This window comes from Manduca sexta, chromosome 18 (genome assembly GCF_014839805.1).
Source record: "Manduca sexta isolate Smith_Timp_Sample1 chromosome 18, JHU_Msex_v1.0, whole genome shotgun sequence".
In the NCBI taxonomy this organism is placed as follows: Eukaryota; Metazoa; Arthropoda; class Insecta; order Lepidoptera; family Sphingidae; genus Manduca; species Manduca sexta.
Window position 1 is genome coordinate 2462695 of NC_051132.1, and position 16690 is coordinate 2479384.

A 16690-nucleotide genomic window follows, 5' to 3' on the forward strand; every position below is an offset into this window, starting at 1 on the left:
AAAAACCTGAAACGACAGACACAATATATTTACAATTCATAGTAATAGATAACCCTACAAAATTTAAGAGTACGACTGTCATCTAGCATGAGATGTAAAATGACCGACATTTAATTTAATAGGGGACCGGCCTATGCTTGATTTTTGTACATTATTCTATATGTAATGGTTAATAATACGAAAAGAAGCACTCCTGCGAAAACTGCATAACAATTGGTTAAAAATGAGCGAGTAATTCATATTTAAAATATTGTAACGTGCAGAAGTGGGCGCGATGTGGGGATATCGCTTCATCTCTTTTTTTCGCACGTGTCATAATTCCCGATGACGTCACATGTGGATATTTCGTCTCTTTTCTGTTTCTTGTTAATTACCCCTTCCACCGAAATTCAAAGACTTATAACTTGTTGATTTTTTACCGGATTTTAATAATTCCTTCTGTGTTATAATTTATATTATGTAAATATTTGATAATAGTAAAGAACAAAAATGAGTCCGGTACCCTATTGGTTAACCAGTCGCCAATTATCGATAAATTAACTGTATTGTCGAATTTATTTATGTTTCATTTGTTTACTTATGTTTTAGGTTATTATATACTATAAGTTGTTTTGTTCCTTAACTAAATTTAATCATCCAAAGTGTTAGTTGTATTAAGTACCTAAATCGATGGAGTAAGTATACCTATTACACAAAATGAAGAATTCCATCTTACTTAAATAAAAATAACTAATAGGGGGGACTGATAGTTGTGTATTCAGTACTCAATTCCTTGACATCCTGTAGCCGATGAGGATGATAGTGATTGTAGAGGGATAGATATGTGTAAATACATTGCTTGAAAAAAGCTGATCAATGAGCAACGTATCCCGCAAATTTTCAAATACCTAGTAGTAGACATATGTAAGTTGTACATCAGCCAGGGAATGGTGCCCAATATCCCTTCCATCCCATATCACCTACTGACAGTTGCTTACGAAGTTATTTACACTGACTGCAATATCATAACATAACATAGTTTAAAAAAACGCTGCACCGATTTTAAGAATTTCATAAGTATTAAAATAGGTCTTCCATGGCACCGCGCAAGTTGCCCGATACAACGTTTCTCTTGAAGCCGCCACATCTCCTGGTAAGGTTCGAATTATATAACTAAGGTAACGGTACCCTTGATGGATCACTCAATTACTTTTGATAAGATATCTATTTGTATCCTTCCGGATAGCGGTCGCCATAAAATTTTAACCCAAAAATACGTCAGGAAAAAATGATTCGCAATTTATTCCTAAATGAAACATTACCAATTAAAATATGACACACTTACTTCGTTTTGACTTTTTAAAATTGCTGGTTTTTAAAACTGCAGTCCTATTAACCCACATAATTTAAATGGTTTGTTAAAATATTACTAGGTTTTTTGATAATAGTCCTATATTTGGTTACGCTACCTTACTACTTTTATGTAATGTATGACAAGTATCACATCTCCAAATGACATATTTAAGTGGATATCGATAAACAATATTTTGCACAAGTCATTTCAATAAACAAATACTCCAAATATTATCTCCATAGCTGATCCTACAGTATTACTGCCACTAGGTATTCACGTGGGGGCCTATTCACCGCCTGCCAAGGCCGACCTAGACCCCGCATTGGGGGTCCGATACTAACATTTTCTATGATGCCCTAACCGGGTTAATGCACGGGACCTCGTGCATGGCTTGGGGCACATTTTTTGAATCTTATCTACGCAACTTTTAAAATCGGAGAGCAATTATTCGATCGGCCCAGGGCCTTGCGTCAGTTGTTTTTTGCTCTATCCGGGGCCTCGCAGCAGTTTTTTTTTAACTCCGCACGGGGCTTCGAGTCGCTTAACGCCACCACTGTCTATCGTTATATTTTTTCTTTTAAAGCTCACCTATTATGAAATTGTGTGAATTTCAATCCCCAATTAAGGTAGGTAGAGTCTAGAATCTAGATTCTTTGGAAGTTCGATTCCGGCTTATAAAAAAACAGTCTGGAAGAACAGCATAAGTACTTACCTACGAGGATAGCAGTAAGTAGAATGGTTCGGTACCAGTTTCGATGTCTAAGTCAGCAACTACTTATATCAGAAACGGCATCATAAACAGTAGTAAAGTCTTATATAATAACTAGCTTTTGTCCGCGGCTCCGCACGAGTTATAAAGTTTTTCGGGCTAAAGATTTCCATTATAAAAGTCACGCTATATATTTTCCCGGGAGCCTATGTTCTTCCCAGGGTCTCAAACTGTCTCCGTACCAAATTTTATCCTAATACGTTGGGTAGTTTTTGAGTTTAACACGTTCAGGCAGACAGATGCAGCGGGGGACTTTGTTTTATAATATATTTTTGTAAAACTTTAGAATGTTTTTGGAAGACTAATTCCCTCGTTCATGTTTGTTGCCTAACTTTAATCGTTTACGCAGTGGTGGGCGGATATAAAATATATCCTACCCAAAATATATATCGCTGCCCGTAGGTCGCGGCTTATTCAGCCTATTAACAAACAAAATACGGCACAGACTTTCTTCCCAGCAATGTGGCTTGACTTCTACAGGCACTTTTAGTGTACTGTTTAATTATTAGAATACTTTGATTTTAGATTTCAAGCTTTTTTTATGATAGTTCATTACATAAGGTTTAAGACGATGTCACATTGCTCAACGATAAACGGGCGTAAACTCAAGAAAATCCTATCGTGACAAATCTACAGTGTGAAATGTCTCCAGTAGTACTGATAACGTAGATATAAACCTCTATTTAAGCGATACTTTACCTTCAGTAGTTAATCCTCCACCATGAAGTTCGCAGTCGCGTTAAGGTAAGTTTGAGGCTAGACTCGTGAATATTGTGAATATCAATCCGTGACCATGAAGGCTGCAAAGTCTTCGAAACGTCTGGAGAAAACTAAAATATTAAAAGCGCGATAAAATCCCAAAACTAGTTTAATTTTAATATCGGAATAGGATTAAGTGACGAGTTTTAAAATTCACTGCATTTTGATTAAAATTTGTGAAGTTATTGGCGGTTATGTTTTTAAATACCGATCTTGACACGGCAAAATAATATTGTGTAATCCAAATTTATAATATAATAAAATTGTAGTTTACTGTATATTAAATATTTTTGAAAAATATCTGTGCAACACGAGGGATAGGAAACAAAACGTTTAACAAATTTATCTGTTACGCTTAAACCAATGTAAAGTCTAATAACTGAATAATATAGCTTTATTTCGTATAACATACAGGGTTAGTCGAGGATGGGTATCATTCATAAATCCCAGAGGTTAGACAGAAACACAGTGGTAGAATTTACTAAAATCGGGAAAAATATTTTTGCCATGTCGGGAATTTTATTTTAATTGTTATTCAAAATTCAAAAACTGCAGAAAAAAACGAACAAATAAGTATTAACTGCAATTCCTTTTTATTATCTCTCTTAAAATGTTAACAATTAAATAATCAACTTTCGTGGTATAAAATTCTTATAGGTATATTTTTCAATTAATTTTTAAAGTTATGACTGTATCAAACAGTAATAAAGTCGGACCTCACAAACAGGAAATGAAAATGTATTACATAAATGCGACGTAATACATAATTATTATGTTTATATCAATATACAATATTTATGTGATTTATTTATATCTTACAAACAAAGTTAAAGGTCCAATAGTGTAATAGTGCGATACGACGTAGTATTGAACTATTAAAAGTGAATTGAATATACCTACTCGAAGTTATTGTGTAGTGTGTATAGACTGTACAAAAACCTTTTTTAACCACCGAAAGAAGAATTTTTTAAAAGATATACATATAATACATATTTGCGTTTTATCTAATTCTAAAAATTTTATTATTTACTAACCTATTTAAAAAGTTACTGTTTCCAACAGCTTTAAGAACTTAAGTTAAATACTTTTTTGTGATTATTATTAAATATATCGTGTTACACTACTCCGGCATAAAAGTGGGGAGCAGAAATATGATGTCTTATTTACTAACTATGTATTATTATTTACTTGCAGTCTTGTGGCGGTATGCTGCCATGCAGCAACAGTAAAGCATGAAAGGAGGTTTCCAGATGATTTCATTTTTGGCTGCGCAACTGCCGCGTACCAAATAGAAGGAGCTTGGAATGAAGATGGTAACTAAAATCAAATAGTAATTAATCGAAGACTTCAATTTTACCTTGCTAATTAACCTGATGGTACCAGGGAAACATAATATCGAAAAGTAATCATTTCATTTCATTTTCATCATCAGTATATCATAATTTGTTTCAGGCAAAGGCGAAAACATCTGGGATTACATGACGCACAACAACCCAACTGTGATCGTAGACCAAAGCAACGGAGACGTCGCCGCCGACTCGTACCACAACGTGGAACGTGACGTGGAGATGATGCGCGAGCTGGGGCTGGACGCGTACCGCTTCTCTCTCTCCCTGGTCCAGGATCCTCCCCACGGGCTTTGCCAATGAAGTGAACCAAGCCGGCATCAACTACTACAACAACCTCATTAACGAAATGCTCAAATACAACATTCAACCCTTGGTCACGTTGTACCACTGGGATCTGCCGCAAAGACTGCAAGAGTTGGGAGGGTTCGCGAACCCACTAATCGCCGATTGGTTCGAGGACTACGCGAGGGTGGTATTCGAGAACTTCGGCGATAGAGTGAAGCTCTGGATCACATTCAACGAACCTCGAGAGATCTGCTACGAAGGTTACGGTTCCAATACCAAGGCGCCCATACTCAACGCCACTGGTGTCGGTACTTATCTCTGCGCTAAACATCTCGTCATTGCTCATGCTAAGGCATACTACCTCTACAACAACGAGTTCAAAGCGAGTCAGGGCGGCGAGTGCGGCATCACCATCAGTGTCAACTGGTTCGGACCTCTCACCGACTCCGAAGAGGATGAGTTCGCTGCTGAACTCAGACGACAAGCTGAGGTCAGTGGCACTTTGCATTCTTTGATCCGTACATAATCTATCTGTTTATTCAAGAGCTGTGTTTTATTTGTACCGTTATTTCAAATGCTTTTCCGACTCATTGTTGAATGAAACATGATTTTACATCTATAGGTCAAATCAACTTTATAAAATAAATATATAAAGATTATTTTGAATCAAATTTTTAAATGATACAATTTGTGTTTAAATGCATGTTTTTTTTTCAGTGGGGTCTCTACGCCGAACCAATCTTTTCCGCCGAAGGTGGCTTCCCCAAAGAGCTTGCAGCTCGTGTTGCCGAAAAGAGTGCCCAACAAGGCTACCCCTGGTCTCGAATGCCCGAATTCACTGAAGAAGAGAAGAATTTCGTGAGGGGCGCTTCTGACTTCTTCGGCGTTAACCACTACACCGGTCTTCTAATTTCTGCCACAGAGCACATGCAGCAGCATCCTGTACCCTCACTCTTGGACGACATCGGCGTTGGTTCCTATGTGCCTCCTGAGTGGTTGCAATCGGCTTCCCCATGGCTAACGGTAAGCCTTAAAAATATAATCAATATTGCGTTCCAGTAAGTACAAAGGAACTATAGTAGGATTTGTGTCAGAGCTTTCGCCCACTATAATGATCCGTCACTAACAGCATTATTTATCATCTGTACAAGTTCAGTTATCAGCTCATTAAACTTTTAATTTAAAACTACATCATTTACCAAGCGTCTAATTAATTTTACATTCTCCAGCTGTCCCCCAACAGCATCTACAATGCTCTGACGCATCTGGCCCGCAAGTACAACAACCCAGTGTTCTACATCACCGAGAACGGCTGGTCCAACACGCCGTCCACCGGTCTGCAAGATGACGACCGCATCACCTACTACCGAGCCTCGTTCGAGAGCATGCTCAACACCCTGGAAGCTGGTGTCAATCTCAAGGGGTACATGACCTGGAGTCTCATGGACAACTTCGAGTGGTTACTAGGATACACGTGAGTACCGAGTCTTGCAAATCGGCTACAAGAATGTAAATTTCAGTGGGCATTATGTCAGGTTAATTACAGAAAGGCAGCCAATAATCCTACACTATTGTTGAATTTTAACAATGTAAGAAGATTGTAAGATCCTGTTTCATAAGTTTCAAGTTTTTATTTGTCAATTCTCATATTAGACAGCTTATGTATATACTGTTTATGTGGGAGGATGTAATTTAGTGACATTTGTACTAAAATACAAATCAACTAATACATTTATGTGACTAGTAGTATTCATGTAGAAATTGTGAAATAGCCGACAAGCGTAGTCCTCTGAAATCTTCAACAAATATTTTTAAAAAACAAAATACTCTGGAAGTTAAACTAATGTTACCTAATGCTATTTTTTTCAGAGAACTTTTCGGCCTGTACGAGGTAGACTTCAACAGCCCAGAGCGCACGCGCACCCCTCGCAAGTCCGCCTTCGTCTACAAGGAGATGTTGAGGACACGCACCATAGACTATAGCTACGAGCCACAATCCCTTGTCATGACCATAGACGAAGGACACTAGACTACTGACTGTAAACAAAATTATCGAATACGGATATTATTGAGATGTGTAAATAAATTATTAAGAATTAAGCATTTTAATTTTACTCTAACGCGCAGTGTTTAGTATGCACTAGGCAGCCCCGGATCTATTGGCAAGCCGGGGCCCGTGCCCCGGGCGGCAAATCAAATCTTGGCAGACGAATACACAGCTCATAATTAACGCAACATTGACTACTGAGATACCTAGAACATTACACATATAAATTATTTCCCGCGGGGCGCGAAATGATGATGAAAAAGTTAAAAATATAGGTAGTCAGTGCATTATCGCATTATCCAGATTTTGCCCCGCCTCCAAAAAATCCAAGATCTGGGACTGGCACTGGGCGGCACCGCGCAAATAATTTTGGGGACGATAGCCAGACACTTTCCGTCAGAGGACGCCCGCAACCCTCCTTAATGCGCTAAAGATGGCTACTGCGGAAGTTTTAGTTGGTATTGCCAGCCATACGGTGTATGTAGTGCCTCGGGACTCGACGCGGCCATCCGCGGTTTTTTTCATCTTTTCTAGGTGGCTTAACGCCGAATCAAACCCAGCATAAACGTCCAGTCGCCTCATGGAGGCTGGAGCAGTACTAGTAATTGTCTACCTCCGCGACACAAAAAAAAAATTCTTACCCAAGATCTGCTCTTGCCTATCCCATATACGATGCTATTGTATTAATGAGGTGACGAAATATATTATCTTTTTAAAAAAAATCGGTGTAGAATGATAAAAATATACAACAAAGGAAAGATAATGTTTATTTTAAATTAAATATTTTTTTGTCTTACATGTTATACATCAATAGAAGCGTAATTTAATATTCATTTTAATTTTGCAATTTAATAAAAGAAGATTCTTGTTGAAAAAATAAATTTTATTAAGAAAGCCTAACAATGTGCTAAAACCAAAAAAAGATTTCATGTAAATTAAAAAAACTAAAGCATAAGTAAAAATTAACTAAGAAGAATATTCCTAAAAACTTTCTAATAATCTGTTGGACGTCCTAAGACTTTAGCGATCTACATTGGCGTGGCATACTGAGAATGAGGTTATCATTAGTAGCCTGTGGAGTAAGTCTCCATACTCTGGAAAGGAGTGAAAAAAGTATTTCTTCGTGTTCAAATTTTAGGGAAAATAACTGAAAGTTCTTCTTTCGAGTAAATTCCACGCATGCTCAAGTGCATTGATATCGGCGGACTGAGCAGCCCACTGTAACTCACTGAGTCGCCTGCATCCAGCTTCCAACATACCGACAGCCTTAAGCATCTGTTCCCGAAATAAATGACGACGTGACTTAAGGCTCAAGAGTCAAAATGGCAATAGCAATATTTATATCAAAATAAAGAAATATCTATAACTTAAAACAACCTCTAAACTTTTTACGTAAGAAAATCTCATTAATAGCTCTCAAGTTAAGTTTTTCCTCCATATTTCGAAAAGATTTTGCTTTTTGATTATATTTTTTAAATTTAGAACATTTTTTTAATGCTTTCTACCTATATTTTTAAACTTTAGTGGCCAGTATCTTTTTTAAAGAGGCTTCATAAATAAGTTTGATATACTTGGCTTGTTTCCTAGTCTTTGTTGAGTCGATTATCGATATATATTTTGTACTACGTATGATAGATTTGGCGATCCGAATGTTCACTGTGTTCAACTAAATAGAACTGCAATCCATTCAAACTGACTTTAGTATGGTCAATATTGACAGCTTGTAGTTGTGTAAGGAGTGGCGCTTATAATATAAAAACTAGAGTCAAAGTGTAAACCTGGATTTGAATAAAAAATATTAGTCAAATTAGTAAAATTATGTGTTTTCAAGTGAATAAATAGGTTAGAACAGTGACGTTTTGGATGCCATTTTAGTTCAAATTTTGAAGAAATAGTTTTTAGATTTCGTAAGCCTCTGATATAATAATTGACAAATACATCATTAAATGAATACAGATTGATGTATGTATATGTATGATTGTGTTTGTTATTGTCAGGAAGGTTCTTGTGAAAGAAATATTCAAAAAATTGCGCGGAAAATTAGAAATTTAATTTAATTTTACATAACTGTTAGTGGTTTGAAATATAGTAGGACGAAATCATGAAGTACATTTGCCATGGACTTAAATTTTAGATTATCACACTATAGTATATAATCCTACTATTATTATAAATATGAATGTTTGTGAGGATGGGTGTATGTATACATATTATGTTTCTTCCAATATCATGAAAAACAACTGAACGGATATGGATGAAACTTTACAGTAATGTTGGTTATACATCAGAATAACACATAGGCTACAATTTAAAATAATTTTGTGTAATTTGGTCATAATATAACGATACATATCAAGTACACACACACACATCATCACGCATTTATCCCCGAAGGGTATGCAGAGGTGCAACCAAGGCACCCACTTTTCGCCGAGTGTGTTCCGTCCCAGGATGTGATAGGGACGAGCCTATCGCCATATCGGGCACAAATTCCAGACTCCGGGCTGATACTGAGCAGAAAACCCAAATATCACTTTGCCCGACCCGGGATTCGAACCCAGGACCTCTGAGCGCTGCCGAACCGCGCATGCAGTACAACTACGCCACTGAGGTAGTAGTTTAGCAGCGTTAGCATTTTTTTCCTACTTACATATCAAGTAAGTCGGAAAAAAATGCTAACGCTGCCTAAACCGTTGGAGTTAAACAAAAATGATGTACCGTGGGATTGTTTGTCTTAAATTGGTTTAAATAAAAGTCCGCGACAGCATTATCTACCATTTATGTGAAAGCGAACTGAAAATAGTGAACTATAAATAAAATTAAATCGGAAATTTTTTAGCGGACTTTTCCCCGGAAAACCCTTTCACGTGGGCAAAGCCGCGAGCAAAAGCCGGTATTACATAAATATTATTTCTGTGGGCAGATCATAAACAAAAAACAAAGGTATAAAAACTTCTGAAAACATAGATGATACTTATAACACTCCCACTTACGCCTTTATCTTCGAAGGGGTAGGCAGAGACGCAACTGGTTTACCTACTTCCCGTTCTGTATATTCCGTCCCATGATGTGATAGAAGCAATGATTAAAGAGTATAGAGGATGGGTAATATGGTCACGTGACATGCGGCACATTTAATGCATAAAATGGCGTCGACTCCGCCCCTTACAATGGTGATATGCTAGTACCGAAAATTTTGTATCGACATCGAAGAATTAAAGAGAGACAAACAAGCCCAAAAAGATCAAATACGAAAAGGGTTAGGTTCTACCATAATATAAATATAACAAACCATAATATAAACAAACAAACTGAAACTGATTTATAAGTAACAATTGTTAAACAAAGCAGTACCTGTTGTGACAAACATCCAGTTGTGTTTGATCTATATTGGTATGTTGCACTATTCCTTGCTAAAAATTTAAGTTACAGATTAACATATTTACTTAATACATGATAAATGGAATAACATAGCGTAGTCAGCAATTATTTGGTTGGTTTTATTTTATTTTATTATTATGCTTCTTGATCGAGAAACATAACTATGTCTCAGCAAAACTAAAATCAATGAGCGTAAAGATGGTGGTTAAGATAATCAATTATAATAATTATTTGCAATAACAACAATATGATTACGTATCTATTTCCGTGCATGCAAAGGTTGCTCGAAACATAAGACCGCCAATTGTAAAAATATATCTTACATTTCATCTTTATGTTGTTTCTTTTATGTTTATCTATTCTTTTGTGTAACAATTCTAATTTTATTCATAACAATATATTAAAGTAATATTACTATTAGGTGAAGTATAATAATCATTACTATTTTACTTATCGGGAATATTGTTGGAAAACAGTTATCTTTACTCGCGTTAATTAAACGTGTGATTTAAGCATATCTTCTCAAAATGTAAAGAACGAATATATGTATTTGGTGTAGGATTCCAATCACGTCGCTCAATATTCTCAATTCATTTTGCCTTGGTTTTAAATTTTTAGGTAATCTAAAAAATATTCTAATTTCACTTAGTTTGTCGTTCTGGATAATACAATATTGATGTGTGCTCTAACATTCTTTCAAAGACAGAACCGTAACTGATAAACGGGCGTCTGTTAAAATATCGATATCAATAATTTCTAAACAAATCCACCCATCCCTAAGCTCGTGTGTAAACAAACATAATGATTTTAATGTGTATAAATCACGCCTAAAAGGGTCCAAAGCTTAACAAACCAGATCCACATATCATTTTAATTGATAAAACAAATCCAAAAAGTAAATATACAAAGATATTTGCTAATTTTCGGTAAAACAGTTACTAACCTATGAAAAGATATTTCGGGGTCTTTCTTGCGTGAATTCGATTTGCATCCTTTCACACAACACTGAGTCATTTGCGAAACTTTAACAAATGCACTAATAAACACACTGAACAATTGAGAATATGATTATATTACTTTAAATTCAATATTTATGAAGATTTGTTTACATCGTCTGACACTACATGTACTTGCTGACTGGCCTGCAATAAATGGCGTTTCTGCCGCAAGGCGGTCCCAGTGTGTTGAAGTAAACGAAATAGTCCCATATGCGAAGAAAGCAATTATTTTTGTCTTTTTGTTGCGTTCCAAATAAGCTTTGAGTAAAAGAGATAGACATATATATTGACAATTCTGCGTCGATTTCCCTAACATAAATATAACTTATTCATATAGCTAACTTTTGAGGCCTGTCCTCTTTATATTTAGTCATTGGATAGGAGGCAAGTTTGTCGCCATATCGGGCACAAATTCCTGACTCTGTATTAATGCTGAGTAAAAAATCCAATATCACTCTTTAGCCGACCCGGGGATCGAACCACCATCCAACTTCGCCACGAACACAATCATTAATCAAATATCCATATCGTAGTTACATGTCAAAGCAGATGTTTTGACATCATTTTTAATATTTTTATATGCATTGTTATTTTTAATGGACATGTATAAAAATTATAAAAGTTAAATTTAATATTTTTTTACAATTTCTATAGATTTCTCCCAAGCCGAGGCCCCGGGCTCTTCAATTAAAATCCCTTTAAAATTCCTATGGAGGTTGCCATAATATATTCTTATCATACTTCTTACTTTTACTTATTAATATTATTTATTATTTGTATACTATTATATATAGCTGAAGATTTTGTTTATTAGTTTGAACGCGCCAATTTTACTAGTTCGAATTGAAAAACTTTTGTTAAAGAATTTTCGGGATAAATGGGCTACCTAAAATTAAATGTTCGATAGCCCTTTATCGAGGAAGACTATGAACTATATAACATTACGCTATGACCAATAGAGGCGAAGCGGCGAAAATTTATTACTTTTAAGAGTTTCCGTTGCGTGCGCTGTGTCAACAGTTGCAACAAATATGTATTACTCCTCTTAAAAAATCAAAAAAATATATTATACAACAAAGTCCCCCGCCGCATCTGTGTGCCTGTTAGAAAGCGATAAACTCATAATTACCCAACGGATTTTTATGAAATTTGGTAGCGACATAGTTTGCAACCTCGGGAGGACATGACTAATTTCTATTCCGGGAAAAAAATATAGAAAATTTATCCTGGAAAACCCTCACACGGGCGAAACCGCGAGCCAAAAGCTAAGCGAGGTAAATCTAAAGTGTGAAGTGGGCAGATCTCCGGCAGTACTGATAACGGCCACATGCAGATATAAATTTGTATTTAAGCGATGTATAACAGTTATTTTTGCATCAACATGAAGCTCGTGCTTGTGTTGAGGTGAGTACGAGGGTCAGAGTCCAGAGACTCGTTCGTGTGGTTTTGGTGTTAAATATAAGGAGTCTGTAATGTAGTTGTGGTACGTTGTTTGTGTTTTCAAGTTGACATTTTAATGTTTTTTTTTAGTGTTTCACTATTGTGTTTCATAAGAGTCACTGTGAGAGTGTGGTGGTTTGTATGGCGATGGCCGGCTAGGAGTCGCCCTCGCTATTACATTTCAATGTTTATCGATATAGTTTTAACAGGAACAATATTATGATAAGCTAAATCGGACCGTAAGAATGGTAGGAAGGTACATAGCGATCGATTTAGTGTCAATAAACGTAACACTCGAGTACGTACGAGTCGTATTTTATCATCCCAGAGTCATGAGAGTGACCCAATAAACCGATAAATAAATAAAAAAGCTCGATGTTTTCGTTATCTATCTCAAAATATAAATACATTTTTATTTTGTCTGTGTGTTTTTATATGGGAACGGCTAGTGGATTGGTGTCCAATGGAATGTTGACTGACGAGAGATGATTGGCCTTAACAGTCGGCACAATTATGCCGGCCTTTTGGAACCTGATATACACAAGCTGATCTCGGAACGCGACATACTTACTTTTAGAATACACTCCGAGCTATATGCTTTATCTCTCTTTACTTTTGTCTTTTGACTGTACAATGTACAGTCAAAACTGGTGAGGATCTGATCAGACCAGCATTGCTCTGTATCCACGAGGCTTTCTCCAATCTACTTTGCCGGTCCTGAACCGTTTCACCGTTTTGTCTTTCTTGAATAATATTGATAAAATATTATTATTATTGCAGTTTAGTGGCGGTATGCTGCCATGCAGCAACAGAGAAGCAGGCGAGGAAGTTTCCAGATGACTTCGTCTTCGGCTGCGCTACTGCTGCTTACCAGATAGAAGGAGCTTGGAATGAAGATGGTAACGACATCAAAAGTTTATTAATCTATTAATATTAGGCATTAGGGAACATGCTAAGTGACAAGTTTTCCTGACGTTACCAGGGTAACATAAAAATTAGAGGCATCGCGGGTTAAGGTAAAAACTTTGTTAAGTCGTATGAGAGAAATAGCACTTGGCTATATAGAGAGTAAACAAAAAATGAAGGTGGTTCCACGGATTTCCCTGATTTTTCAATTCGTTACAGTTAAAGCGAAAATGTCTGGGATTACTTGACGCACACCAACCCGACAATAATCACAGACCAGAGCAACGGTGACGTCGCCGCCGACTCGTACCACCACGTGGAACGCGACGTGGAGATGATGCGCGAGCTGGGGCTGGACGCGTACCGCTTCTCTCTCTCCTGGTCCAGGATCCTTCCCACGGGCTTTGCCAATGAAGTGAACCAAGCCGGCATCAACTACTACAACAACCTTATTAACGAAATGCTCAAATACAACATTCAACCCTTGGTGACAATGTACCACTGGGACCTACCGCAGAGACTGCAAGAGTTGGGCGGATTCGCGAACCCACTTATCATCAACTGGTTTGAGGACTACGCGAGGGTGGTGTTCGAGAACTTCGGCGACAGAGTCAAGTTTTGGATCACATTCAACGAGCCTCGAGAGATCTGCTACGAAGGTTACGGTTCCAATACCAAGGCGCCCATACTCAACGCCACTGGTGTCGGTACTTATCTCTGCGCTAAAATCTCCTCATTGCTCATGCTAAGGCATACTACCTCTATAACAAAGATTTCAAAGCGAGACAGGGCGGCGAGTGCGGCATCACCATCAGTGTCAACTGGTTCGGACCTCTCACCGACTCCGAAGAAGACGAGTTCGCTGCTGAACTCAGACGACAAGCTGAGGTCGGTGTTATTTCAAATATTATCCAAAGTTACACAGGATCTAAATATTATATCTGCGAATAAATACAAAGACTATTATGGCTGTTTCTGATGAATTTATTTGCAATTTGATTATAATTAGGTAACAAAAACTAATCTATATTTTCAGTGGGGTATCTATGCGGAACCCATTTTCTCTGCCGAGGGCGGCTTCCCTAAAGAGATTGCAGCTCGTATTGCCGAAAAGAGCGCACAGCAAGGCTATTCGCGGTCCCGATTGCCAGAATTCACTGACGAAGAGAAGGAACTTGTAAAAGGAGCATCAGACTTCTTCGGCGTCAACCACTACTCCGGGAGCCTGAACTCCGCCACGCAGTACATCGAGCAGCATCCGTACGTACCCTCGCTCTGGGACGACATTGGCATCGGCTCTTACGTTCCTCCGGGTGGAAGCCCTCAGCTTCATCATGGCTAGTGGTACGACTACTATTAAAAATCCTCATTATATCAACAAAAATCTGTCCAGCAAACTGATCTCTGTCCGGTCATGCCGGATTGCAATTTGATTATAATTGCCGGATTGCCGTCTCACCGGACTGTGAGGTACAGAGTATACCTGTGTATTGCGCACACACTCGTGCACTGTAATCTCTTTCAGGTACCTGGCTGATCTACGGGGAGATTTTTCCTCCGCGGTCGAAATTCGGCTAGGAGGTCAATGTATAATTTATTTCATCATAGGAAACGCTATTAAAAAAGGCTTTCCCCTTTTAAGTCCACTATAACGTTCAACACGTGTCTAGAACTTGACGACATAATTCCAAATTCGTACTGTGACCAATAATGATCGACATTTCGTCTCCAGCTATCTCCCAACAGCGTCTACAACGCCCTCACGCATCTGGCCAAAAAGTACAACAACCCAGTGTTCTACATCACCGAGAACGGCTGGTCCGACAACCCGACTGATAGCCTGCAGGATGACGACCGTATCGCCTACTATCGCGCCACGCTTGAGAGCGTGTTGGACACTCTGGATGCAGGAGTTAATCTCAAAGGGTACATGACCTGGAGTCTCATGGACAACTTCGAGTGGAATCAAGGATATACGTTAGTATATTTTTATTTGGGTACGGCAAAATGCCTTCATTATGCAGGATGATACATAGAATGGTGACCAGATAGAGCATCGATAAAAGATGACTATGTCTCGTTAGTCGACATTATTATGCCGGCCTGTTTAAAACGGGATAAATACAAGTTAAACCCGGAACGCGATATTTACGTCGGCAATTTAGGCGAGTTTTATACTTTGTGTCGGAAATCGTTTTCCGACCGCATACAAATCTATACTTCTATACTATTATATAAAGCTGAAGAGTTTGTTTGTTTGTTTGTTTGAACGCGCTAATCTCAGGAACTACCGGTCCAAACTGAAAAATTCTTTTTGCGTTGGATAGCCCTTTGTTCGTGGAGTGCTATAGGATATATATCATCACGCTATACCCAATAGGAGCGGAGCAGTTATGGCTAATCTCAGGAAATACCGGTCCAAACTGAAAAATTCTTTTTGCGTTGGATAGCCCTTTGTTCGTGGAGTGCTATAGGCTATATATATCATCACGCTATACCCAATAGGAGCGGAGCAGTAATGGCTAATCTCGGAACTACCGGTCCAAACTGAAAAATTCTTTTGCGTTGGATAGCTCTGTGTTCGTGGAGTTCTATCGGCGATATATCATCACGCTATATTCAATAGGAGCGGAGCAGTAATGGCTAATCTCAGGAACTACCGATTCGAACTGAAAAATTCTTTTTGGGTTGAATAGTCCTTTGTTTATGGAGTGCTCAAAGTCATATATCATCACGCTATGACCAATAGGAGCGGAGCAGTAATGGCTAATCTCAGGAACAACCGGTTTCAACTGAAAAATTCGTTTTGTGTTGGATAGCCCTTTATTTGTGGACCGCTATAAGCTATATATCATCACGCTATGACCAATAGGAGCGGAGCAGTAATGAAACATGTTCCAAAAAAGGGGAAAATTATAAGTTTTGAGAGCTTCCGTTGCCTGCGCTGCGTAAACGGTTAAAGTTATGCAACAATGATGTATGACGGGATTGTTCGACTTTAAAAGTTCTAACAAAATATATTAGACAACAAAGTCCACCCGCTGCATCTGTCTGTCTGAACGTGTTAAACTCACAAACTACCGAACGGATTAAGATGAAATTTGGTAGGGAGACGGTTTGAGACCCTGGGAAGAACATAGGCTCCGGAAACTACTACATTTATAACGGAAAACTTTAGCCTGAAAAACTTTATAACGCGGGCGGAGCCGCGGGCAAAGCTAGTATCCTATAATTAGCAACAATAACAGTTTACTTTCTCCTCTTTACCATGGTATCCATTTTTTATTTGTAGGGAACGTTTCGGCCTGTACGAGGTAGACTTCAACAGTCCAGAGCGCACGCGCACCCCTCGCAAGTCCGCCTTCGTTTACAAGAAGGAGATCTTGAGGACCCGCACCATAGACCATAGCTACAATCCTCCAT

General features: G+C 38.0%; 1 protein-coding gene across 1 annotated transcript in view; it reads left to right on the forward strand.

The window, feature by feature from the left end:
• Positions 1 to 2778: 2778 nt before the first annotated feature.
• LOC115453032 (lactase-phlorizin hydrolase) overlaps positions 2779 to 16690 on the forward strand; it is a 14621-nt gene continuing 709 nt past the window's right edge. Inside the window, 13 exon segments of the mRNA XM_037439904.1 lie at positions 2779 to 2846; positions 4056 to 4174; positions 4314 to 4474; positions 4476 to 4985; positions 5213 to 5518; positions 5725 to 5969; positions 6365 to 6523; positions 13493 to 13989; positions 13992 to 14155; positions 14304 to 14568; positions 14571 to 14611; positions 15000 to 15244; positions 16560 to 16684. Of these exon segments, the coding sequence (XP_037295801.1) occupies positions 2824 to 2846; positions 4056 to 4174; positions 4314 to 4474; positions 4476 to 4985; positions 5213 to 5518; positions 5725 to 5969; positions 6365 to 6523; positions 13493 to 13989; positions 13992 to 14155; positions 14304 to 14568; positions 14571 to 14611; positions 15000 to 15244; positions 16560 to 16684 (2860 nt within the window). The 5' untranslated portion in view covers positions 2779 to 2823.